The sequence below is a fragment of the Neolamprologus brichardi genome, chromosome 8 (genome assembly GCF_056152115.1).
Source record: "Neolamprologus brichardi isolate AB-2024 chromosome 8, ASM5615211v1, whole genome shotgun sequence".
Taxonomy (NCBI): Eukaryota; Metazoa; Chordata; class Actinopteri; order Cichliformes; family Cichlidae; genus Neolamprologus; species Neolamprologus brichardi.
The window spans coordinates 8699197-8724166 of NC_142111.1; the positions used below are offsets into that span (position 1 = coordinate 8699197).

Consider the following 24970-nt stretch of genomic DNA (forward strand, 5'->3'; position numbering starts at 1 on the left):
CCTGAATCCTGGAGCTAGACTTTGTCAGCCCTGCCCTGACAGCTTCTGTGATGGGGCTATGAGGATGTCGGTCTTGCGTGGACATTTCTTCTTTTAAACGGATTAGTTTAGTTTTCTTTTCATTTAAACTCATTTGGTGTCATGTTGCGGGTTGTAGTAGAGTCGGCTAAGGGTCTACCTAAAAAGACCCTTGGAGTTCCTGATCCAATTACCACTGTGATTTTTAGAGGTAGGTCTCTTTTCTCTACGTGTAAAAAAGTTTGGGTGTGTTCTTGTCTTCAGTAAAAAGTAAATTGTAATAGTGATTGTTGCAGGGCTTGAAGTTTGAAGGCACCTAATTTAATATTCTTTCATCTGGTTTGTGGTAGCTGAGGTACAGAGGTGCTGCTGAGCTCATCAGATGAACTGGCCAGATTACAAATGTTAAAAAACAAGTGTTTTTTTAATTAATTAATTAATTTTATCCAAGAACAATTTAATTTCCTGATGCATAGCTGGGGAGTGACTTGTTTGCATGTGTGTGATAGAGTGAAATGAGCTCGGGGAAAGAAGTGAACAGACAAGTTTGAGTCTGTACTCAAAGTTGGCTTCAGCCACAGAATTAAAATCATATATGACAGTTCTGCATAAGACAGAGCAGACACAGTACTGACTTACAGTACTGACTTACAGTACTGATCCTAGCATTGCTGTTGCTATAAAGGCACCGTGTCATTTGATTTAAAACAATAAGATGTGAATGTTACTTTTCTTAACTTTTCAATAAAAAGGGAAAGTTGCAGCATTAAGAAAAAAAATGTGTTCCCCTTTCAGATGACAAGAAGAAAACAAAATCGATTGACAAAGAGTTGAATCCGGTGTGGAATGAGGTAAATCACGCAGACAAAGAAACACTCTGCAATACTTCACTCACTTTTACCTGTTTTTATTATTTTTTAACTAGTTTAGATGAATTGCCCGGAATGCAGCAATACTTAATGCAAACTTTCCATACTGCAATTGCAGTCCCACACACTACATGGCTAACATACACACATATATGATTATTTGTAATATATATGTTGTTCCTTGATAAAATGTGCTTATTTAAGACATGACAGCAGTTTAGGTTCTGTATCTGATGGCATGCTTTTCTCACATTTGTTTGCTTGTAGTTGGTTGAATTTGATCTAAAAGGCAAGGCACTGGACTCCAGCTCCTACATCGACGTAATTGTGAAAGACTATGAAACTATTGGGAAAGATAAGTAAGTACACTGCATGCCTGGAGACTGAGATCCCCTCTCAGCTTTCTGCAACAAGTCATGAAAAGCTGTGCCTCACCTTACTGAATTACAATACAAGCTTAGTATTGTCTGAAACAGGAGCTTGTAGGAATTGAGCCCGTTTAGTCAGGTAGCAGATTAGTCAACACAGGTAGAGGTATGTGTCTCTTTTTCTTTTATGTTGCTTTTAAGAAACTGATTATTCGCTTACTGCAGAGCCATCATAGCTTGAGCTGTACATGGGCTACCTGCTATTTGAACATGTCACAGGCTGCTACTACCAGTTGCTTAGAAGCAGGATCAGAACAACATAACAGCATCAACATATTGTGCTTGTGTGTGAACAAGGACACACCAATATAAACAAAAAGAAGTTTGATAAGTTTGCTGTGTTCATAATAACTCAATATTGCAGCTATGTAGTTCGTTTTTTCCAACCCCCACAGCCTGCTACACCCTTCTTGCCATGCTGAGACTTGCAGAGCTGTGTGGGATGCCTTCTTGTGCAACAATGGATGTCTTTTTTTCCCCCGTCTTTGAGATTTGTGTAGCACAGTGTGATAGAGAACAAAGCAAATTCTCAAAGCTAATGTGGAGTTGTTGTAGTAGATGTAGTGATATGAGCTATTTTAATACCGTCTGAGTGAGATGTCTGAAAAAGCCTGAACCTGCTCCAAAAATACTCTAAAAGGTTTTCACTTCCAGCTAAAGCCAGAATCCCATATGGGACTGATTCAGACCAACCACAAGAAATGTTTCCCCAACATCACTAATTATCACGATCAAGGTCTTTTTTATGCTAAGAAAACCGATGATGCGAAAAGTTCTTGTTTCGTATGAAACATGTCAGTCCTGAGATGGATCTTCTGTGGATTTATGCATACATATGTGCTAAACTGAGTAAAAGTTTCCCTTGTGCATGGGACAGTCATAACTGAAGGAGGGGCTTTGCAAATGTGTCTCCATACAGACTAAAGTTTTCCACTGAGCTGGCCATCTGACACACTCTCTAAAGAGCTACAGAGTGGAAGCAGAGGAGGATTTGTCCTTCTCAAATAGCTTTGCAGATACTGTTATGGGTATTCCCTGTCGCTGTAGCAACAGGAGGGAGGAAAATAAGCATTCTTCCTGACTAATTTGATTTTGGGAGGAATCAGAAGATTGTGGGATAAAGTCTCCCAGTGCAAACAGCGATGCAGTCTTTAACATGAAACTGAAGAGAAAAAAAGAGTCCAAGTATCAACAGCCATCATAGTTCATACCCTGCAGACAATGAATATCTACAGCATATTTCGTTGTAACTGCGACACTGTTTTCCACAGCTTCTGGTTAATAACTTACCTTTGAACTCCATTTGAAACCTTGTGGTCTTAACTATCCTCCCTTTACCTGCTTTGCATCCATCCCTGATAGATTTCCATTTCCCCTGTTATGCAGTTGAGGCTCAAATAGAGCTGTAGGCTTTTAGAAATAACTGAATGGTTCATGACTCTACAATAAAAAAAATTAAAATGCAAGCGTATAAAATTTGACTGTGTATATTTGAAATGCAGAGATTTCCAGTTTGTCACAGTTTTTGGCTGAGGGAATTCTTTCATATCAGACGCTTAAGTAGTCTCATTTCCTGTTGGTCTGTGCAAATATTTCAAACCACTTTTCACTTGCCAGTGAAAGATATTTCTGGGCTTTTAAGCTTTTTAAGTGCACCATGGGTGATTTTCACACTCTTGGCACAAATGCATCTCAGACGAGCCGCAATATTTCAAAGCCGAGCGGTCGTGCAAAGGGAAATGAATGTTGACAGAGGGTGGGTGACAGACATTCAAGGTTATTTGTACTGTAAGTCACTCATTCCCGTTAACACATAGTTAATTATAGTGACTGAACTGATATAGGTGAGAACGTCATTGTGTCAGAGGCACCCTTGTATATTTGTATTCTTAGACATCTGACAAAGTGGAAAAAAAAAACCCTGAGTTATTACAATAATAACTCAGTATGAGTTCAGATTTTATCCTGCATGTAGGCGAGAGCAATATTTTGAACATGACATCACCAAGCCTCGACAATGGTCACAAAGTCTGCTGGTTGTTATTTGTTTAAATGGAAAGTTGGCACTCCAAGTATCATTTCCCTACTCTACACTTACACCGGGGCTCTAATGATTTTCCCAGTGCTCAGTGAGGATGCTAACACAGTTAGTATGGCACTACTTAGTATTTGAATGTTCTAAAAACAGCAGATATGCAAAGTCATGCGCATTTTGAATGACCCGTCAAACTCTCCGCTGAGTGGCCTTCATTTGTCGAGAGATTTTGGTCAGACTATGCAAGGAAAAGCTCTAACGCAGGCTCTTTCTGCTTGGAAACACTATTTGATAGAGCTTTAAATTCTGTTGTGCAATAAAATACACAAAAAGGGCTGGTTTAATATGAGGTTAAATGCCAGTTTCATGAGTCACTGAATGTCTAGGGAGTACCAGTGTCGGCCTCCTTCCTCATGTGGAATAATGACTGGATCTCCTCCCCACAATAAATTCTGTCCAAGTATTTGTACAGTGTCCTAAAGTAATCTCGACAAGTTAAGTTACTGCTCATCATATCAGCATGTCACATTCACTGCCGAGGTTTTTTGAGTACACTATTATGGTGCATGGATAGTAGTATATTTAAAGCTCTGTCACACAAGATGTTTAAATGCTGTAGCCTTTGGTGTCAGATGTAGGTCAGCAGCAAGTTTATGTTGCAGGAATTCCTCCGCCAGGAATGCTGCCAAAATAAAATGACAGTGTCCACCCAAAGAGAGACAACTTACACGGTGTTCATAACACTCCATTGGGTTAGCTGTATTCCTTTTGGACACAGTAATGCTTTCTCTGTCTGTATCAGGAGGAGAAAACATGGGTTTGAAATTCTGGCCTTTTATACGTTTAGTTGCAAGTTTTGCAATTTTAGTAGTTGCTGTCAAATTTCTTGTAATTGTGAAAGAATAAGCAAGATAAACAGGAAACAGTGTAGTTTTTGGCTGCACGCCAAGGCAGACACAGACACAATAAGCAATGAAAGGACAATGCTGAGATACACTGTGTGACACTGGTGTTTTGGGCATAGCTCATAGCTCACATAGTTTCATTTGATTTTCTTTCTTTAAATATTAAAGGACACGTCAACTGAGGAACACAATTCTGTTTTTCCCAATGAACATTAATCGGGTTAATAATTACTTGACTTTGGAGATGAAATAATTGGGTAATGCTGTAAGTAATATTACTTTTAGTAGATGTTTGATGCCTTCAAAGACGCATGATTTACCTGTTTTATTCGATCATTGCATGATACATATGGCAGTGGTGTTTTTTTTGTATTGTGTTATTTATTTATTATCATTTGGAAGTTTAAACTTTATCACTCCCACTTTTTAAAGGTTTCCCAAATAGGAAGCGTTATTTCATTTCTGTCCTCGGTGCAGAAAGTTGTTGCTGTTTAAAACAGAGGCTGGTAGTATTGAGTAAGTGGTAGCTCATAGTGTTGTGTTTGTGCATCTGAACAGGTATGGTTTGTTAGCTCTGGGTGGTGAGCTTCTCCACGGCTTTTTGTGTGAATGTAGGCCTCACTGTGCACACATGCAGCTTTTATTTTTTGTGTAATCTGTGTAATCTGATTACTGGTGAATTTGCTGACTAAAATGGTAGCACATGTTTTGCCTGATTCAATCAGGACATTGAAACAGAATGGTCACCAGGCAAAGTCCACCAAGTTGTGTGTGTGTGTGTGTGTGTTGTATGTATAGAAAAGTAGGCTGTCTGACACTGTTTGTTTTTTCCAATAGATTCCTCGGGTCTGCTAAAATCTATTTGAAAGACCTAGCTTCAGGTCAAGCGAGATCACTGCCGTGCAAAGATGTTCCCCTGGTCAGTGAAAGTGGACAGAATATTGGAGTAAGTTTTTATCCTTTGATATGAACTCAAAAATATAAGCAAAATATAATTTCATAAAAAATATATATTTTTAAAATAGAAGACTAGCCAATAATTTCCTTTCAGGCAACAATCAATCTTTTGGTCGGCTATGATGCTCCAGCAAACGTTGTACCAAACCCCAATGATCCTCCGTCAGGAGAAACTACAGTGGATGCTGGTATGTTTATGTAATTTCCAGTAATACTGCACAATAGAGCATGTGTCTACTGAGAGTATTACATTTGTTTAGAGGTGTGTCAGGTATTTGACCTGTGATCGCCCTGTCTTTGTGCTTTTTAGGAGGTGGTGGTGGCGGTGAGGAGGGCAATGAAACTCTTCCAGATGGGAGCCAAAGTGGCCCTTCAGGGACGTCCCCATCCGGTGGTCAGTCGGTTAATCTTCGTCGGGGTGTTGCCAGGGCACAGAGTCGACATCGACTTGCAAATAAACCTCAGGACTTTCAGGTCAGTTTGATTATCAATAAAGATCAATAACTGCAGAAAAAAACTTTGGATTTGCTGGTGAGGATCAGAACATGAGGATTGTGAGCTTTAAATTAAGCCCTTCATGATTGAGATGTTACTAAAATATTTATGTAGTTGGTGGTGTACAGATTTGTACAGTGCATTGATTCTATGGTCATGGTAAATGGCCTGTATTTGTATAGCGCTTTACTAGTCCCTAAGGACCCCAAAGTGCTTTACACAACCAGTCATCCACCCATTCACACACACATTCACACACTGGTGATGGCAAGCTACATTGTAGCCACAGCCACCCTGGGGCGCGCTGACAGAGGCGAGGCTGCCGGACACTGGCGCCACCGGGCCACAAGTAGGCAACGGGTGAAGTGTCTTGCCCAAGGACACAACGACCGAGACTGTCCAAGCCAGGGCTTGAACCGGCAACCTTCCGATTACAAGGCAAACTCTTGAGCCACGATTGCCCTTCATGGGAGAAGATTGTTTATAGACAAGATATATATTCCTCAGACAAAAATCTGTGAGGAATATTTTCAGCACCTTGTTAAATCTGTACCACGAAGAATTAAGGCAGGTCTGAAGTCAAAAGACTTTTTGTGTGGTGTGCCTGTAAATGTATCCTCCCTCATTCTGTCTCTCAGATTCGAGTCCGGATCATCGAGGCCCGTCAGTTGCCTGGCAACAACATCAAACCAGTAGTCAAGATTTACGTTTGTGGGCAGACCCACAGGACCAGGATTAAGAGGGGAAACAACCCCTTCTTCGATGAGGTACTGCCATTTATTTGCACAGAGTGACTACGCAAAACTCAGATATGGATAAAAATATTTTTCTTATTCTGTCAATCTCATGATAACTAATTAAAGTCGAGTCTATCCAAACATGCGACACCAGATTCTACAGAGATGTGAAATGTTTTGCTTTGTTTGAACCTTGTATGGTGTTTTTTTTCTTTTTCCTTTTTTGCAGATATTCTTCTACAATGTCCACATGTTACCGTCTGATCTGTTTGATGAGAACATTAGTTTTCGGGTTAGTATTAATAGGAAATGTTGAAGTCCTCTGTTAGCATTTATACCGCCTGCTGATGGTTGCACTCTTCTCTGCAGGTGTATAACTCCTGCTCACTGAGGGCTGACAGTCTTATGGGAGAATTCGAGGTACCCGGTCTAATCTCCTCCATACAAAATGCTGAAACATCTAAAATGACAAACAAGCCTGGCTAATCTCATCTTATTCTCTCAAACAGGTGGACGTTGGTTATGTTTATGATGAGCCAGGTAAGCTGGTTCAACTACAGATTTGAGTGTCATTTGCATCCACACAGATGGTACTTTAGTTTATTTTGTGGAGATCATAATGCAGTGGGCTGCTGTCAGTGTCGCTTCCAATCTGACGCAGTGAAAAAGCTCAACATCACTCAGCATGCAGACAAAAAAAAAGAAGCTACCATCTTGTGAAAATACTGAAGTGAAATTAAACTACAGAGTATCAATTGCTCCTCACTTGGTGGAGAGACTAATGCATGGTGGAGGAGAAAATCTTAGACGAAGTGACCAGTTTAAAGGTCAAAATCAAGACCAAAAACTAGGACCAATTACAACTTTGTAGGCAAAATGTCAGTACTGTGTTACTGGTGCCAACAAGGGGCCAAAAAGCTTGTGCCAGATTTAGTAACCACTATGTTATTTAATATCTCCACATCTAAAATGCTGAAAACTAATTTTCTTTTACTGTTTCTGAGTTTTTTTCAAAGTTACAAAGTCTGAAGTGCTTTTTAACTTCTCCACACACTCTAACTTATGGTGCCCTAATAAAGTCTGTTTATCTTATGTGGTGTTTTTATGTGCGTGGTCCTTTTACAGCCCATTGTGTCTTGAGGAAGTGGCTCCTTTTGAATGACCCAGATGACTCCAGCTCTGGGGCTAAAGGCTACCTGAAAGTCAGCCTCTTTGTTGTCGGGACTGGCGATGATCCTCCGGTATGACCGATGAGCTGCAGCTCTCAGAGGACTTGGACTGCAGCTCTTTGCTTCCTCCTTCACAATGTAAAAAGGCTGCTTACACGATTCGCTTTCTCTCATGCATTCTTTCTTTGTTCTGCCTCAAACGCTGCAGGTGGAAAAGAGAGAGTCCAATGACGACCAGGATGACATAGAGAGTAATCTGCTGCTTCCAGCGGGCGTGACTCTTAGATGGGCCACGCTGTCACTGAAGGTGTTCAGAGCTGAGGACATTCCCCAGAGTAAGAGCAGATCTAGATCAGCATTCACTCTGCATTTGTACCAAACCGACTGGTCATTTAAATCATAATAAAATGAAGTTTAGTTCTCCTTGTTAACCCTATTAAACTGATGTTTTTATTGTCTTAAATAAATTAAGACTGATTCTTTCTTGCACTGTGTTAAAAACGGTTCTTTTGATTCTTAGGGCCAAAAAGACACAGCTCAAAAGTGGTCTTTTACTTTAAAAAAATGATCTTTATTTACATATCCCGGGATATGGAGACTGAGCACACACAGAAACGCCTGCTCACATCAGCCAGTCTCAAACAGAAAACAGGAAGCCAGGTTATTTATGTACCTCTCGACGTCACTTAGTCACACACAGTTTCATTACCAGTGTTGGTCAAGTCACTTGAAAAAAGTAATCAGTAACTAATTACTGATTACTTCCCCCAAAAAGTAATCCCGTTACTTTACTGATTACTTATTTTCAAAAGTAATTAATTACTTAGTTACTTAGTTACTTTTTAAAAACACGATTTACAACCTGAATAGGTGATAAAGCGATAGATCTTTCAGCCTAATTCTACTTTTTCTACAATCCATCATACAAAATGTAATCAAATGGAAAAGTCCCTTTTTAAAACTTGTTTTATTAGTTTTAATCTTTTAACTTTATGCATCAAGCAAAAATTTAATTATGCAACATTCTCTGACTGGAAGAAATTTGTTTAATATTTAAACCTATTTTCTGCACATTCCAGCACATAAAATATATATTTTTTTGTGTTTACACTCAGTCTTTCAAATAGATGCAAGTAAAACACAGCAGAAAATAAATAAAGTCAAAGACTAGCGGTCCTTTTGCTCTATTTTTACCTGTAAAGCAGGAGTGGGTAGGCGGAGGTTTACCCTGGTGCAGGTGTGCAGCAGCGGTCAGTGGAAGAATCCGCGAGTTTCTCTGTGAATTTCCCATTACATCGTAGTGCACTTGGTGCTTGCTTGGAAGTTTAGGGGGGGGGGGGGTTTCGCTGTAAAAAGAAGTTTTCTTCCCACGCACAACAGACGCGAATGTTTTTGTCACTTTTTATGGAATCAAACTTAAAGTAAGGTCAGTACTTCCACGCTTTAAACGCTGCATGCTCATACTCTCTCGCGCACTCGATATATGATCCACTGTTGATCTGCACACAGCTGTTGTCACGAACGTCGCACTTGCTTACGTCACTGTCATGAGACATTCTTGCAAAAAAATCACGGTTTTAGTAACGCAGTAACGCAGCGTTCCTATGGGAAAGTAACGGTAATCTAATTACTGTTTTTGCAATAGTAATCCCTTACTTTACTCGTTACTTGAAAAAAGTAATCGGATTACAGTAACTCGTTACTGCCCATCTCTGTTCATTACACACAAAACTTCTTCTATTCAGTTCCTCTTTTCTGTGTCTGATTTTATTGATATGCCTGTGCACTAAAACTTCCTGTGCAGCTTGCAATAACCTCCTCTTTCTAAAGTCTGTTGCGAGGGCAACCTGTCACCCTTCTGTCTGAACTTAGTTTCACTCTGTCTGGAGCTCATATTCTACAAAAACATGCAGTTTCCGGTCAGCCTGTAACCTAGTTTTACACTAAAGTCTGGGCCTCTCTCATATAAACCAATAATAATCAGCATATAAGCATTTAAGATTATATATTTATTACCTAACAACTGTTTTCTTGCTACAGTGGATGATGCATTTGTCCAGAATTTGAAAGAAATTTTTGGAGGAGAAGCAAACAAGAAAAACCTGGTGGATCCCTTTTTGGAGGCTAGCTTTGCTGGCAGAAAGGTTCTCGATTTTCCTCCTTTTTTGGGGCTATAATGTTAGATTAAGAAAATTAGATTTTTTTATTCTTATCCTATAGAGAAAAAATGCTGATGTGTGTTATTCTGCCTCTCCAGTTGTGCACACAAATCATTGAGACGAATGCCAACCCAGAGTGGAACGAAGTACTGAACCTTCAAGTCAAGGTAGTGCTCCTTAAGATAAAAGCTAAATAGCAGAAAGTAACAGAGAAATTAGTGTGTTTAAGCTTTTTTTTTTTGTGTGTGTGTGTCTCTAGTTCCCCTCCATGTGTGAGCGTGTCAAACTAACGGTGTTTGATTGGTAAGTTAAATACGATTACGGTTTAAATGTAGTTTTCTGTTCTTCTTCTTTTTTTTTTTTTATTATTACTAAAGAAAATACGAGGCACTTGCTTTTGGCTGAAAAAGTATTGCACAAAGTTTGTGTAGTGTTGTCAGTGTGTGTGTGCACGCATGTGTGTGCATATCCTTGTCCTAATACTAGCTTTAAGAGAATAATGCTGTGCTAGCCACACCCTTCCCTGAATAACATGCTCGGCTGGCACTGACTCTCGGGACATTATTGTGTGTTTCTGAGAAAAGCAACTGTCAGATAACTCGGCTCCAGGAAAGCTGGATAGAAAAAAAAGTGCCAGAGGAAAAGGTTAGAAAAAAGTCTGTTAGGTGTTGAAAATAAGAGAGAAAAAACAGAAAACACCCCAAAACTTCCAACAAAAAGCAATAAAATGTGAGCCATTGTTCAATGTCCTACTTCATAGTGGTAGTGGACAAAGCAGAGCGTAACACCGCAGATACACTGTGACATTTGCATGTCATTTTACAGTTAATCACACGAGTGCGGGCTATGTGTCTATGTGTGCATGTTTGTGCGGACTGGGCCTGAAGTTGTTATGTGTGACTGCAGGGATCGTTTGACAGGAAATGATGCCATCGGCACCACGTACCTGAATCTGGCCAACATAGCCTCCTCTGGTGGAGAGATAGAAGGTAATCATTTATTTATGTCTACTTTATCCCAGAAAACAGGACCAAGACGTTACATTTTAGCTTTAAATTAAATTAATAAATAAAAAAATTTGAATTTTTCTTCATCTCGCATATCTAGATGTTGTTGTATGAGTGTATGAAAGAATGCATTATACCAATGTGCCTCATTGTGTTCCCTTCTAAATGGTACTCGACTTGTCCTTTTCTTCTCCTGGAATAGAGGAACATCCGGATTATGGGGGAACGGCGTCTTATGAAGGTTTCTCTTTTTGCTCTGTGTTGCATGGGTCATAGCGCATGATGCTCGTGCTACAATGTTGATTATGTCTAACTTTCTTTGTTCCCTGTTGCCAATATAACTGTGTGTTGCTCTGTTTTCATATTGAATGTTTTGCTGTCACAGTCTCTGCACCTGCTTGCCCCACCATTCACTGCCTCCACCCGCCACCTCCAATAGTCACCTAGTAACACCTAGTGGCATCAAACCTTTCGCTTTAGCTTGACTTTGCTTCACTATATCAGCTTGACTGTTTTGCCATTTTCTCTCTCCAGGTAACTCAGGGGAGTCTGAGGTGGGCTTCCTGCCTGTGTTTGGGCCCTGTTATATCAACTTGTATGGCAGCCCCAGAGAGTTCACTGGCTTCCCAGACCCCTATGAGGATCTCAATTTGGGCAAGGTAGTGGAGAAGACACGATAACTGCTATCTTATGAATTTCTCTTTCATGCTTTTTCTTCAATCGCCTTTGTTGGGTTTTTAAGATTTCATTATGTTGTCCTTGTAAAGGGAGAAGGCGTGGCGTACAGAGGCAGGATTCTGGTCGAGCTGTCCACTAAGCTAGACGGGAAAGCAGACAAAGCAGTAGACAAAATCCACAGTGATGACGTCCTGGTGGTACAGGTATTGACTGTCGTGTGGCTGGTTTCCATTTTCACTTTTCCAGTTACTTTTTTCATAGGTCAAAACCATAGACTGTATATAAAAGATGGATGCATATTTGGATATCACCCTTATATGAGTGACTTGTCAATCTTGGCTTAAGGTGTACCCTGCTTTATCTTCCATGTTATTCTGAATGAGCCCATAAATTAGAAAATAAACAACAAGATTATAAGCTAGTTATTGAAATCATAAGATTTTTAGAAAAATGTTTAATGAGCCAATGAATCGTGTGAAAGGCTGACTAATTTTGTCAGAGACTTCTCATGGACATAGAATTGGGTTTCCTTTTGGAACCAATAGTCACCCCCTGCTTTCCATTAGGAACAATGCATTTTTAAGGCACCTTTAGCTCTGGGTTCAGTTTTTAAGACCAGAAGCTATGGCCATCTTTTATATACAGCCTATAGTCAACAACTTTCTACCTCTCTTTCTCTGTTCTGCGTCTCCTCCTTAATCAGAAATACCAGAGGAGGAGAAAATACTGCCTCTGTGCAGTCTTCCACAGCGCCTCAATGATTCAGGAACCTGGAGAACCAATCCAGTTCGAGGTCAGCATCGGTAATTATGGCAACAAACTGGACACCACCTGCAAACCGCTGGCCTCCACCACACAATATAGTTGTGCTATATTTGATGGTGAGTGGTGATATCTGCACTGAATACATGATGTTCTCAAGCACTGAATGACCACATGATTTTTAATGGCATGTCATTTTTCTCCAGGTAATCATTATTACTACCTGCCCTGGGCAAACACTAAGCCAGTGGTTGTGGTTACCTCATACTGGGAAGACATCAGCCACCGTCTGGACTCTGTCAACATCATCCTCTACATTACTCACCGCTTGGTAATACTGCAATGAATGCTTTCAGTTGAGTTTAGGATTCATTGCCTGTACAGAGCCTGCTTTGAAACGGCTCTGCTAATGTTTGACATGTGTTTGTAACTCCGCGAGGTGGGAACATAATCCTCACCACTGTTTTGTTGTTGCAGCAATCAAACTTGGAGGAATTTAAAACGGCAATCTTGGCAAAAGTCTCAGACAACCAGCTAGCTGAGGTGTGGCTGAAGTTACTCAATCAGCTGATTGAAGACCTAGAAAGGTAAATGGAGCATGTTGTGAGAAATACAAACAAATGAAGCACAAGTACATCCTGGTGAGTCACAGGATGGATCCCGTGAATAGAAATATATATATATATATATATATATATATATATATATATATATATATATAGTATTTTTAAGCAGCATTTTGAGCACAAAGCTTGTTCTTCGACAGCTAAAAATTGAAATTTACTGTCTTAAATTCTCCAAAATCCATTTATCAAAGGACCTGTGACTTATCTCACCTGTTTTGAATTGCATTTTTTAGTTCAAATCTTATTTATCCTCTACTATAGCCACTCTTAGATATGTGGTAGTACTGGTCATAAGACATTAGCATGGAGGGTTGTTCAAAAATATTGTAACATTTTATGGATACACACACTTGGCAATTTAGCCTTTGAAAAGTTTCCCTTTAGACTCACTAGCTGAGATTAATTTGTGAATGAATTCTCTGTGTCATATCTCTAATGTGTAGCAACTGTTTAAAGATCATGGTCATTTTTTATCTCTAGAGTGACCTACTGCCTAAGAAACATGCAGTGTATAATGACTACTCGGCCTGATTCCTACATGAAGTACACAAACTATTTAGAGTACATGATTTATATATTAGGTAAAAATGGGGAAAAAAAGGATTTTACATAAAACACTGTCTTAATTTGACAGCAATTCATAACAGTTGAGATATGCCACATATTTGCTTGAGAGGATTTTGAGTATATAAGATGATAGTAGGCTGAGAAAGAACCGGCTTCAGTTATGAAGAGTTAACTGCTTAATTATTTAACTTTTTTGGCTGAAATGATTAGGATTTTGTCTGCTTTCCTTGAGTTTCCCAACACCTGAGCTCGAGGGCCACTCCAACCTGACAACTCTGGACATCCAAATCAAGAAGCTGCGAGACAGGGCTTTGACAAGCATCAAAGATGGAGCCAGACGCATGAGAGACGAGGCCGGAGAGATCCGTGACACTTTGTCCGACTTGGAGTCCTGGGTAGAAAAGTTCAAAACGCTGGCTGAAGAGGTATAAACACAGCAAAATGCTTCTTTGATTAAAAAAAAAATTGTATTAGTAGAAAAAATAGTATTTGTAGGAATCTGCACAGCATTGATTATATACACTGTGTCATGCAAAAGCCTCGTGTTGCAGTAACATGTCAAAAGAATGCAAGACATTCATCCTAATTATTGGACAAATATGTGTGCTAAGGCATGATACACAGTCTTTCCATAAGCACTGCATAAGTTCACATGGTTTTTCTAACTGTGTCCAGCCCCAGATCAGCATGCCTGATGTGATCATCTGGATGCTACGGGGTGAGAAAAGAGTGGCTTGCAGTCGCATCCCAGCTCATCAGATCCTCTACTCTACATTCAGTGAGCAGGCCTGTGGGCAGCATTGCGGCAAGACACAGACTGTGTATTTACAGGTACACATGAACTGTCAAAAACAGGCTAAATAAATAAAAGAAATGTTTGAATGTTATGTAGTAATCAGCTGCTTTTCTATGCTTTTTATTCTCCATCTCCACAGTACCCCATGGACAAGAACAAGGGCTTAAAGGTGCCAGTTCAGATTAGAGTTAACATGTGGCTGGGTCTGTCTGCACATGAGAAAAAGTTCAGCTCATTCTCCGAGGGAAGCTTCAGTGTGTTTGCCGAACTGGTATGTTTCTCCCACACATACCTGGGATTCACACACAAGTATTACATTGTAATACATGTGTCTTATTACATGAAGTGTTCTCAGCTCCTAAAACCAAGCCCGTCTTCCTGTGTATTACAGTACGAAAATCAGGCTCAGGTGTTCGGGAAGTGGGGGACTACGGGACTGGTGGGGCGCCATAAGTTTTCTGATGTAACCGGCAAACTGAAGCTAAAAAAGGAGTACTTCATTCCACCCAGAGGATGGGAGTGGGAGTCTGAGTGGTTCATTGATCCAGAGAAAGCGTGAGTGTAATTGGACTTGGTCATCTAAGCAGGATTTGTTTGATGTTTTCACCACTACCTTACCTTGGTAAACACTGAGTCTGCGCAGTGAAGGAAGTAGGCCACATGGACTCTCTCATGTTTACATTCTCCTCATGCCACTGAGCAGTCAATTAATGGAAATGTATCAAACTGACGGAAGTCATTCATGTAATCTTTTTAACCTATCTGTAAACTCAGAGGCAAACACATTCTGCACTCCAAGTGTTACCAGCCGATTTTTGCCTCTCACTGTATACCCAACCTTCTAGCTGTCAAAAAAAGCAGAGTAAAGTGGAAAAACAGAACTCCCAAAAATTGTTTGATGGAGGGTGTCAGACGTGAGTCTAACAGTAATAATATGGAGCACATACTTTCAGTAAGATGAGCACAGGGTTTGTTAAGCTAACTTATCAGTCAGGAAACTCCCAACATGTAAACACTGCTCGACAAACTATCTATCCTTGTGTTTCACACCACACGCAACAGTGCACTGATGTTGCCGCGTGTTTTGTGTTTTTGATACTGACGTTTGCAACGGTAGATATTCTCATTGTTGAATTCTCTTTTCATATCTAGTCTTATTTCTTATTTCAGTCTGCTAACAGAAGCTGATGCAGGACACACTGAATTCATGGATGAGGTTTTCCAGAATGAGACCCGCTTCCCAGGTGGAGACTGGAAGGCTGCTTCTGAACCCTTCACTGATGTGGTGAGAACACAGTTTTCTTTTCTCCTTGATACACAAATATCGAGGCATTAATGTAACCCTACACGTTAACTGCTGACTCACCCAAATGCCTGGAATAGATAATAATCCCACACTCTTAATATAGATACATTTATAAGAATATATATACCACTAAGTGGCTCTTTTTGGTTGTGCAGAATGGAGAGAAAAGTTGCAACCCTACAGAGTTTGATTGTCCCCCAGGTTGGATCTGGGAGGATGAGTGGACTGTGGATATCAACAGAGCTGTGGATGATCAAGGTGCAGACACTCACCTCACAGCATAACTAAAAAAAATAGAATAAACCATATAACTAAGGACATTTTTGGTATGAATGTCTGTGTGGTGTTTAAAGGCTGGGAATATGGAGTCACCATTCCTCCAGATGACAAGCCTCGGTCCTGGGTTCCTGCAGAGAAGATGTACCACGTTCACCGCAGAAGAAGGCTGATTCGACCCCGCAAGAGGAGTAAAGTCCCCGGAGGAGCAGCTGTGGAGGTCAGCACTGCACAGTAGGGCAGGACTATGTACTGCTTTGCCATTTCTTTTATAATCTATTCTGATTTTGTAAAATACAATTGCAACTTCCATGAGCATTGACACATACATGAGATAATCTGCCAGGGCTGTGGCTGTGTTTGACTTGGTGGCCTGCCTGAACTAATGCTATGCTCAATTTAGTTCTTAGATCCAGGTAGAACAAATGTTTCTACCTGTTAACTACAAGTCCCTTTTTGCACGCAGAGGCGGGATCAAGGCAACCCTGAGGGCTGGGAATTCTCTTCTCTGATTGGCTGGAAATTCCACAGAAATGAGAGGTCATCAGATACGTTTCGGCGAAGGCGCTGGAGGAGAAAAATGGCACCGGAAAGTCGCCTTGGAGCAGCTGCCATCTTCCAGCTGGAGGGAGCATTGGTGAGAATGAGAAAATTGATTTTTTTGTTGATGTTGAACTACTTTTTTTTAACATCTGATTGACAATGCCATAGAGGATGGGAGTCAAAGCTGGAAGTCAACCTGATCTTGCTGAGTCACCAAATATTTGCTTATGAATCTACAGAGCTGTCATGTGTGTGTGTTTTCTTTGTTCCTGGGAGCGTGTGAAATATGAATGTGTAATAACTCTCTGGTTTTCTTGACAGGGTATTGACACAGAGGAGAAAGAGAAAGATTCCAAGGGTGACGCTACCAAGCTGTTTGGTGCCAACACGCCTACTGTGTCCTGCTCCTTTGACAGTGAGTGATGCACATACAAGTGAACATGTGAATGCATTTTGCATTTGCATAGAAGGATTTTTGACTGACCACTTCATTCATGTTGTGTTCCTCTTTAGGGTCATATATGTACCATCTCCGTGTCTACATCCATCAGGCACGCAACATGACCTCCATGGACAAAGATAGTTTCTCTGGTAGGATTAAATCAAGAATGAAATGTAATGCATATAAAACTTAAGACTTCGAGTGGATTTAGATTTGAACTTAAATAAGTATCACTGCAAAAGCCCTTTGTTAAATAAAAGGTAAAACTACTTTTTTTTCCACCACAGATCCATATGCACATGTCTCCTTCCTGCATGTCAGTAAGACAACAGAGAAGCTAAGAGCAACTCTGAACCCAACCTGGGACCAGACTCTGATTTTTAATGATGTAGAGATTTACGGAGACCCCCAGAAGATTGCTTACCGCCCTCCCAATGTTGTCCTGGAGTTCTACGATAGTGACCAAGTGGTACGCTGAGGGATATCGACCGTATATAGAGAAGTCTTCTGCACAATGAATCTGTTTGTTCAGTGCTTACAGTGTTGTAAGATCCCTGATTGATGATTTTGTGCAGATACTTACAGTAAAACTGTATTTTGAAATCACACAGAAGTTGACTTCAGTGAAACTTTTTACTTTTCCAGCTTAAGTTATAAGAAAAAACATTTGACATCTTCCTTTACACAGTTTTAATTGTCTTTAAAGCAATATACACCATTCATCTGTTACTCTTACAACATCCTCTGTAAAACTCATGTTTATTTAATTATGCACACATATCAGAATATGTATGGTAATCTTGGAAGTTTCTGTTTCAGGGGAAGGACGAAATACTGGGCCGCAGTATTTGCACCCCAATAGTAAAACTGAATTCTGCTATGGATCAGACACCAAAACTGTTGTGGCATCCCATCATCCAGAAAGGGAAGGTAGCCGGGGAGGCTCTTGTGGCTGCTGAACTCATTCTTAAAAACAAGGTTTGAAATGAAAGTAGTGGACAATAGTCTGTTTTATAGCATTTTTTAAAAATTGTTCTCTGGGCCTTCAGGTCTGTGAGACTTCCTCAAAACTGTGTTACCTCTGTCGCATGCAGTCTGTCATACATACATACTGAGTAATAAATCCTTAACTTAAACAATGTCTTCATCTTTTCATCTCCTTTTATCATGTCCATGTAGTTTTGGTGATTACTGTTGACATTTCTTATATGAAATGTAAGGTGTAATGTTGTTTTCGTCATTCCTTCATAACTCCCATGGAACCAAGTGTAATCTTGTAGGAAAAATAACAAGAAAATAAAGCCTAATGAATGCCTCTGTCTCTGTAGTCAGGAGACTCAGATCTTCCACTAGTTCCCCCAAAGAGAGAGAACATCTACATGGTACCTCAGGGCATTCGCCCTGTGGTGCAGCTGACTGCTGTGGAGGTAAAATGCAGCCTTATATATAACTTTCCCTTCTAAAGTGATGGCCACGCATGGAATTTGACCTCATTAAAACTCCCCAATCTATGTTTGATTTCAGATTCTTGCATGGGGCCTGAGGAACATGAAGCCATACCAACTGGCAGCAGTATCGTCACCCAGCCTCGTGGTGGAATGTGGGGGGCAGAGGGTAGAGTCAGCCGTCATCAAGAACATGAAGAAGACTCCAAACTTCCCAAGCTCTGTCCTCTTCATCAAAGTGGTAATGGCAGTACTACACAAGCTCTATGTTATGCATAAGAATTAGGAAAATAAGTGTCTGAAAAAAAGAAAAATTTAACTAAATTAACTTTTAATTTTGAAATGAGTACGTTTAAACTTTTTTCGATTCATTTCAGTTTAGTTTTGTTTATATAGCCCGAAAGCACAACAGTTGCCTCAAAACACTTTATATTATAATGTAAAGACCATACAATAAAATAGAAAAAACAGAGAAAACCCCAACAATAAGAAGACCCGCTATTAGTAAGCACTTTTCCAACCGTGAGAGGGAAAACCTTTTAACAGGAAGAAACCCAGGGCAGAACCAGGCACATCTGCTATTATGTGTCGTGGGTGAGGTGAGGAAGACAAAACAAAGACATACTATGGCAGAGAGCCAGAGATTAAAAGTAAATAATGATTAAATGCAGAGTTGTGTATAAACGCTCAGTGAGTGAAGAAGAAAATCAGTGCATCATGGGAAGCCCGTAGCAACCTAGACCTCTTGCAGTGTAACTAAGGGAGGATACGGGGTCACCCGATCAAGCACCAACTATATGCTCTGTCAAAAAAAGGAAATTTTACTCTTGCTCTGAAAAAGTCTAAAAAAACCCCACCAACATCCGAATCATTCAATTTAAGATTCAGTTATTATTCTCAAGAAGTTGATACGTTATGATTTAAACCCTGATTATTTCTTCCATTTCCTCTATACTCTCCATCCAGCTCCTTCCGAAGGAAGAGATGTACACGCCTCCAATTGTGCTGAAGGTAATAGACCACCGTCCATTTGGCAGGAAGCCCGTGGTAGGCCAGTGCACTATTAGTTCTTTGGAGCAGTTCAGATGTGATCCATATGTCGTCACCGCCGAAGGAGCAATGTCATCTAAAAGTAAGAGCAGATCATAGACTGCAGCAACCTGCAATGAACGCCATGTTGAAAAACTAGCAGTTAACTTTTGCTTTGCGACCAGAGGAATTGGTCCCTACGGCCATTAGAAAGAATTTAAGTTTAAGGCACTTAAGTTGGGACACTGTGCAACCACGTAATAGAAAAATAATGCAATGATTTCAAAATCTCATCAAGCCATATTTTATTCACAAAAGAAAACAGAAAACTTATCAAGTGTTTTTCAGAAAAAAATTACTTTTGATGGCAGCAACTTGTCTCAAAAGTTCAGACAAGGGCAATAAAAGCCTGGAAAAGCAAGTAGTACTATCTTATAGAGGTAGAGCTTCTCAGAAGATGGGCAGATGTTAACCAGTGTGTAAAAACTTATAACTACAAATGTAAAATTACAAAGAATTTGAATATCTGATCATCTGCAGCACATAATATCACCAAAAGATTCTGAAATTATGGAGAAATCTCTGTGTGCAAGCCTGAAAATTGGAAAGCTGCTCTGTGGTTAGACAAAGCATGAACGCTACATCCTCCAGACTACATAGAAGAGGAACCGTCTGGCTTGTTGCAAGCACTCAAAAGTTCAAAAACCTGTGTATAACAACAGCATGGATTCCTAGGAGAAGAATCTGGGGCCTGGATGTGGCCTGCCTGCAGTCCAGACGTTAAAAACATTTGACACATCATGAAATGAAAAATTCCACAAGAAGACTGAGAACTGTTGATCAACTAGAATCTAACATCAGACAAGAGTGGGACCACATTCCCCTCCCAAAAGTCCAGCAGCTGGTCTCCTTAGTTCCCAGATGTTTACAATCTGTTTGTTAAAAGAAGATGGGATGCTATACAGTGGTGAACAGTGCTGCCACCAAATTCAAAAGGAAGTAATTTTCTTTCCTAAATTAATCCATTTGATATGTTTTTATTGGGCTTATGAAATTTCTGAATCTTTATTTATCCTTTTTTTATTCCCGGCATCCCATCTTTTTTGAATTAGGGTTGTTTATACAGCCTGTAGTATGTTAATAGAGAAACGCTAGGTACAAACTTTGATACAGTTTATGCACAGAGATAAAAGTAACTGCTCAATGTTAACAGTGGCTCTGATGATGGCGTCGCCTCACAAACATGTCTCTATCACCATGGAGGAGACAAGGCCACTGCTAGAAGCTCAGGTAAGCCCCACCACCTTTCCTAACACTCAGACGTTTCCTCTGTTCACGTAAGAGCAGAATTTGACTATCAAGTCAAATCTGACAAACTTACTCTGATTACTCTGGCTTACAGTTTATGTACAGCATGTCAGCTGCTGTCAACAAAATGGCATCCCCTACCTCCCATTTTGTATGTATGGTTACTTATTATGGCTTTCTAATTCACAAGGCGGGGCTCCAATGATGCTGAATGGCTGACAATCACAGAGCTAAAGAAAGCTGAACAAAAATCCTATCACAAAGCCATGAATCTACAGGGGAGTTGCCACAATAACTGCAGTTTTATCTGGCATATTTTATTGAGCACATTGTTATTGTAGCATCGATTGTAGCATAGATGTTCAGGCATCTAAACTTAGAAGCTAGTGCTGCTACTGAAACCTCAAAAATAACTTGCCTACAAGTTTCCTACTTAAAGAAAGTTTGATACTTTGGGAAATACCCTTATTTTTCCTATATTTTCCTGCATAGAGTTTGAAAATTGAAACTGCTCTAAATGCTAAATGTGATGCTACTGCTAGTACTCGAGTTCAGACTCAAATTAGGTAGAAAAAGCTAGTCTGGGATTGTCCGTGGGTAAAGTCTAAGTGCTATTATTAATTCATTCAACAGTTCAAACAGTAGCCAGTATTAAATCTGTAAAAAATACTACTACTACTAACAACGGCAGTCTTTATGCAGAGATAACTGGGTGGTGGCAGTAGACTCAAATTTAGCACATAGACGTGTGTGGAATCATAATGACGGTTTGCATCTAACTCTTGTGACTCAAGAAAATAAAGGTACAGTACTGTGCAAAAGCCACCTCTCATTCATATATGAGGCTGTTGCTGATTCAATGCTTTCCACATGCTATTTTATATGGGAGCAAAATCAGAAGCTACATTTCTGCATTTATAATTCCATCGGTTTTGACAGGATGCTCAACCTGACTGGCTTAAATGCAGCTCCAAACCATGTTTTACAGGTGGCTGTAGACAGCCACTGTTGTACCTCTCTTGTTTGTGGTGACAAAGATTTGAACCAAATGTTTCAAATTTGGATTCATCATTCTGTCAGACCAATCGCCCTTGTACAATTTGGCATAACACAGCCTTTTCTCCCTGTTTCCCTTCCTTAAGAATGGCTTCTTGACAGCCATCCTTACATTGAGACCATTTCTAATGAGGCTTCGGATACTAGAAGAGGCATTGCACTTAGTTTTTTTTGTATTCCACTTGTCCATTGTCCTTAAATTTCTTTAAGGACACAGCGCAGACAATTATGCTTGGAAGTAAAATATGCAGAAATGAGGGGCGGCTCAAGACAATACTGTATTTCCCAAAATGTCTTTTTTTTTAGTTGACCAATAAATACATTGTTGTTCTGACCACAAATGAAACTTATGAAATCTATGAAAGAAGTGAAAATTTAGTCCTTTGATTTCTTTAAAAACAGATGTCAGTCATGGCAGGCAATGGGCCTCATCACCAGAGCCACGCTACCTGCTATTAGCACCCTTTTCACAGCAGACATTTTAAACTGGCATAGCATGAAGGGCATATATGAAAAATAAAATCAACATTGATTCAGTAAGTTATTTAGTAAGATATTAAAACAGCAATGTCGAATATTAGGGTATAGACTAAGTGAAATGAATAGATCTCAGTATGATATGTCAAAATGTCTGCTGTGTTAAAAGCTTATTGTTGTTGCTGATTGCTACACCCTTTCACAGAATCACTGTCAGTCATCAAACTGTGGCTGAAAGCACTTTATCAACTTTTTCTTCTTTGCATTTCGATTTTCTGCTGTCTTTTCAGTATTTGTTCCATTTAATGTTTGTCTTCTTACTTTTCTTTCTTACTGATATAAATATTTTTGACTTGTTTTTATTTATTTTTTTTGGTGCATCTTCATTCGCCAAAGGTTGCTGAGAAGGTAAGACTTATTAGTAGTTGATGAAATAAGATTTAATAGCAGACAAATCAACTTCTTTTCCCAAATGCAGTGAGATTAAAATGCAGGACAATTCCATCTTTAGGAAAAAGAGACAGTTGATTGGTGGAGTAAATTCTACGTCTCGCTAGGAGACCAGGAGAAATGTGGTCCTTACCTCAAGAAAGGATACGATACCCTCAAAGTAAGCCAGCTCCATTTCCTCACAGAACACTCATAAACTAATCATTCATCTTGGTCTATGTATTTCAAATAGTACGTACGCTCCTCTTTGGTTGTTACAGACAACTTGAATGTGAGTGTGTTCATTTTCAGATCTATGACTGCGAACTGGAAGATGTCCCAGAATTCAAAGGGCTTACTGATTTCTGCGACACCTTCAAACTCCAGCGAGGCAAGAATGACAATGGCGATGATGATCCCACTGTGGTTGGAGAGTTTAAGGTTGTCTAACATCATTTAGAGCAATAATATTTGGAGATAGAGAAAAACATTAATTAACTACAAGGGGGGACTACAGTGAACTTGATTTCTTTGTTTGAGTGTGGGGTTTACTCTTGTACCTGCAGGGTTCGTTCAAAGTGTACCCCTTTCCAGATGACCCAGGTGTAGCTCCTCCACCGCGTCAGTTCAGAGAACTCCCAGATAGCGGACCTCAGGAGTGTCTGGTTAGGATTTATGTGGTTCGGGGCATGGACCTCCAGCCCAAAGACAATAATGGCAGCGTGAGTGTTAATCTGCATTACCTACAGTAATACAAATCTTGTCAAACATAGTACGGTCAGTACCGTTTCCTGTCTTTTCTGCTCAGTGTGATCCATACATAAAGATATCACTGGGAAAAAACACGATCGATGACAGAGACCACTACTTACCCAACACCCTCAACCCTGTGTTTGGAAGGTAAACCTTATGTGTCAATGAATTCAAACAGGTATAAATAGAAAATTTATTACATCTTAAGATTTCTATAACTGTCCTTTTTGTTGTTTAGGATGTTTGAGATGACGTGTTTCCTGCCCCAGGACAAGGACCTGAAGATCTCTGTTTATGACTATGATCTGCTTACTCGTGACGAGAAGGTCGGCGAGACAGTGATCGACCTGGAGAACCGCTTCCTGTCTCGATATAACTCATACTGCGGCTTGCCTCAAAGCTACTGCATGTAAGGAAGCAGATGTGCCTGAGTGGGAAACCTTTTAATATTTTTTGGAAAACATGGAGTCAGAGCTGAGGAAATATTAATTCCAACTGTCCTGTCATCTAGTTCTGGCATTAACCAGTGGCGGGACCAGCTGAAGCCATCTCAGATTCTTGAGAATCTGGCTCGTCTTAAAGGACTTTCCAAGCCCAGGACGGAAGATAATGGAAATTCACTCACCTTCAATGGAAAAGAATACACACTGGCTCAGTTTGGTAAGGGGTTAGAAGTATAATAGTATAAATGAGTGATTTAGATGTTTTGTGTTGAAAAATGAGCAACAATTAAGCCCTATTATGCCTGTCTACATGCCCTCATTGTTTGGCAAAGATTAACAGTACGTTTTGTCTTTAGCACATTTTACATTGCTACATATTGTTATAGTTTAACTCCCTAAAACATCTAATACTATATGTTTTAGGGAATTAAACAAAATTTATTTGAATGCAGCTAAAGCAGCAGAATTGTTTTGAAATTCAGATGTGTCTCCAATGTTCAGATTTCAAGAAGATGAATCAGTTCATTTGAATCTCTTACTGTTTAAATGATAAATGGACTGATCATCATACAGCACATTAGTCAGCTACCAAAGTGCTTTGTACAGCATGTCTCATTCATCCAATCACATACACTTTCACACAAGCACTTTATTCTACATGTAAGGGCTTTGTATCTAACTTTCACACTCTGATGAATGTACTGGGAGGAAATCGGGGTTCATCATCTTGCCCAAGAATACTTTGGCATGCAACGGCAGGCATCGAACCACCAACCTTCTGATTAGTAGATGCGTAGGTCGAAACAACAATACAGTATTGTTGTGACTGAACTGTTTTGCCCCTATAACACTAGATTGTTTTAATACCAATCTAGTGATCGATTTATTTTTCTACATTAAGAGAGCAACAAGGAAATTCATCAGCACTTGGGTCCACCTTATGAACGCCTCTGTCTGCACGTGCTCAGAACACAGGGTCTCGTCCCTGAACATGTGGAAACTAGGACGCTTTACAGCACCTTCCAGCCCAACCTCTCTCAGGTTAGACATCTCATACTGTACCTGTTTCTGGCTGCAATGACTCAGGCTCAGTTATTTTTGTAAAATGTATATGTTGCATTGGTTTAGGGACAACTTCAGATGTGGGTGGATGTCTTTCCCAAAAGCTTAGGCCTCCCCGAGCCTCCCTTTGACATCACACCACGCAAACCAAAGAAGTAAGTGCTGTGTTTCTCTTCAGTACTTCATCGCTGCG

The 24970-nt window shown here is 40.0% G+C and overlaps 1 protein-coding gene across 1 annotated transcript in view; it reads left to right on the forward strand.

The window, feature by feature from the left end:
• LOC102796799 (myoferlin-like) overlaps positions 1-24970 on the forward strand; it is a 27667-nt gene continuing 2697 nt past the window's right edge. Inside the window, exons 1-47 of the mRNA XM_006800985.3 lie at positions 1-229; positions 814-869; positions 1155-1246; positions 5093-5201; positions 5307-5400; positions 5523-5686; positions 6346-6474; positions 6674-6736; positions 6814-6864; positions 6954-6984; positions 7570-7685; positions 7822-7948; positions 9654-9757; positions 9871-9939; positions 10032-10075; positions 10679-10761; positions 10982-11020; positions 11314-11438; positions 11547-11660; positions 12161-12338; positions 12426-12550; positions 12697-12806; positions 13645-13837; positions 14088-14243; positions 14348-14479; positions 14600-14763; positions 15379-15493; positions 15670-15772; positions 15868-16010; positions 16257-16427; positions 16655-16748; positions 16847-16924; positions 17063-17244; positions 17595-17753; positions 18104-18202; positions 18300-18461; positions 19187-19352; positions 20463-20539; positions 22487-22498; positions 22602-22700; positions 22832-22960; positions 23086-23241; positions 23328-23419; positions 23511-23681; positions 23784-23932; positions 24617-24756; positions 24844-24932. Of these exons, the coding sequence (XP_006801048.1) occupies positions 142-229; positions 814-869; positions 1155-1246; positions 5093-5201; positions 5307-5400; positions 5523-5686; positions 6346-6474; positions 6674-6736; positions 6814-6864; positions 6954-6984; positions 7570-7685; positions 7822-7948; positions 9654-9757; positions 9871-9939; positions 10032-10075; positions 10679-10761; positions 10982-11020; positions 11314-11438; positions 11547-11660; positions 12161-12338; positions 12426-12550; positions 12697-12806; positions 13645-13837; positions 14088-14243; positions 14348-14479; positions 14600-14763; positions 15379-15493; positions 15670-15772; positions 15868-16010; positions 16257-16427; positions 16655-16748; positions 16847-16924; positions 17063-17244; positions 17595-17753; positions 18104-18202; positions 18300-18461; positions 19187-19352; positions 20463-20539; positions 22487-22498; positions 22602-22700; positions 22832-22960; positions 23086-23241; positions 23328-23419; positions 23511-23681; positions 23784-23932; positions 24617-24756; positions 24844-24932 (5342 nt within the window). The 5' untranslated portion in view covers positions 1-141. The remainder of the gene's footprint in view (positions 230-813; positions 870-1154; positions 1247-5092; positions 5202-5306; positions 5401-5522; positions 5687-6345; positions 6475-6673; positions 6737-6813; positions 6865-6953; positions 6985-7569; positions 7686-7821; positions 7949-9653; positions 9758-9870; positions 9940-10031; positions 10076-10678; positions 10762-10981; positions 11021-11313; positions 11439-11546; positions 11661-12160; positions 12339-12425; positions 12551-12696; positions 12807-13644; positions 13838-14087; positions 14244-14347; positions 14480-14599; positions 14764-15378; positions 15494-15669; positions 15773-15867; positions 16011-16256; positions 16428-16654; positions 16749-16846; positions 16925-17062; positions 17245-17594; positions 17754-18103; positions 18203-18299; positions 18462-19186; positions 19353-20462; positions 20540-22486; positions 22499-22601; positions 22701-22831; positions 22961-23085; positions 23242-23327; positions 23420-23510; positions 23682-23783; positions 23933-24616; positions 24757-24843; positions 24933-24970) is intronic.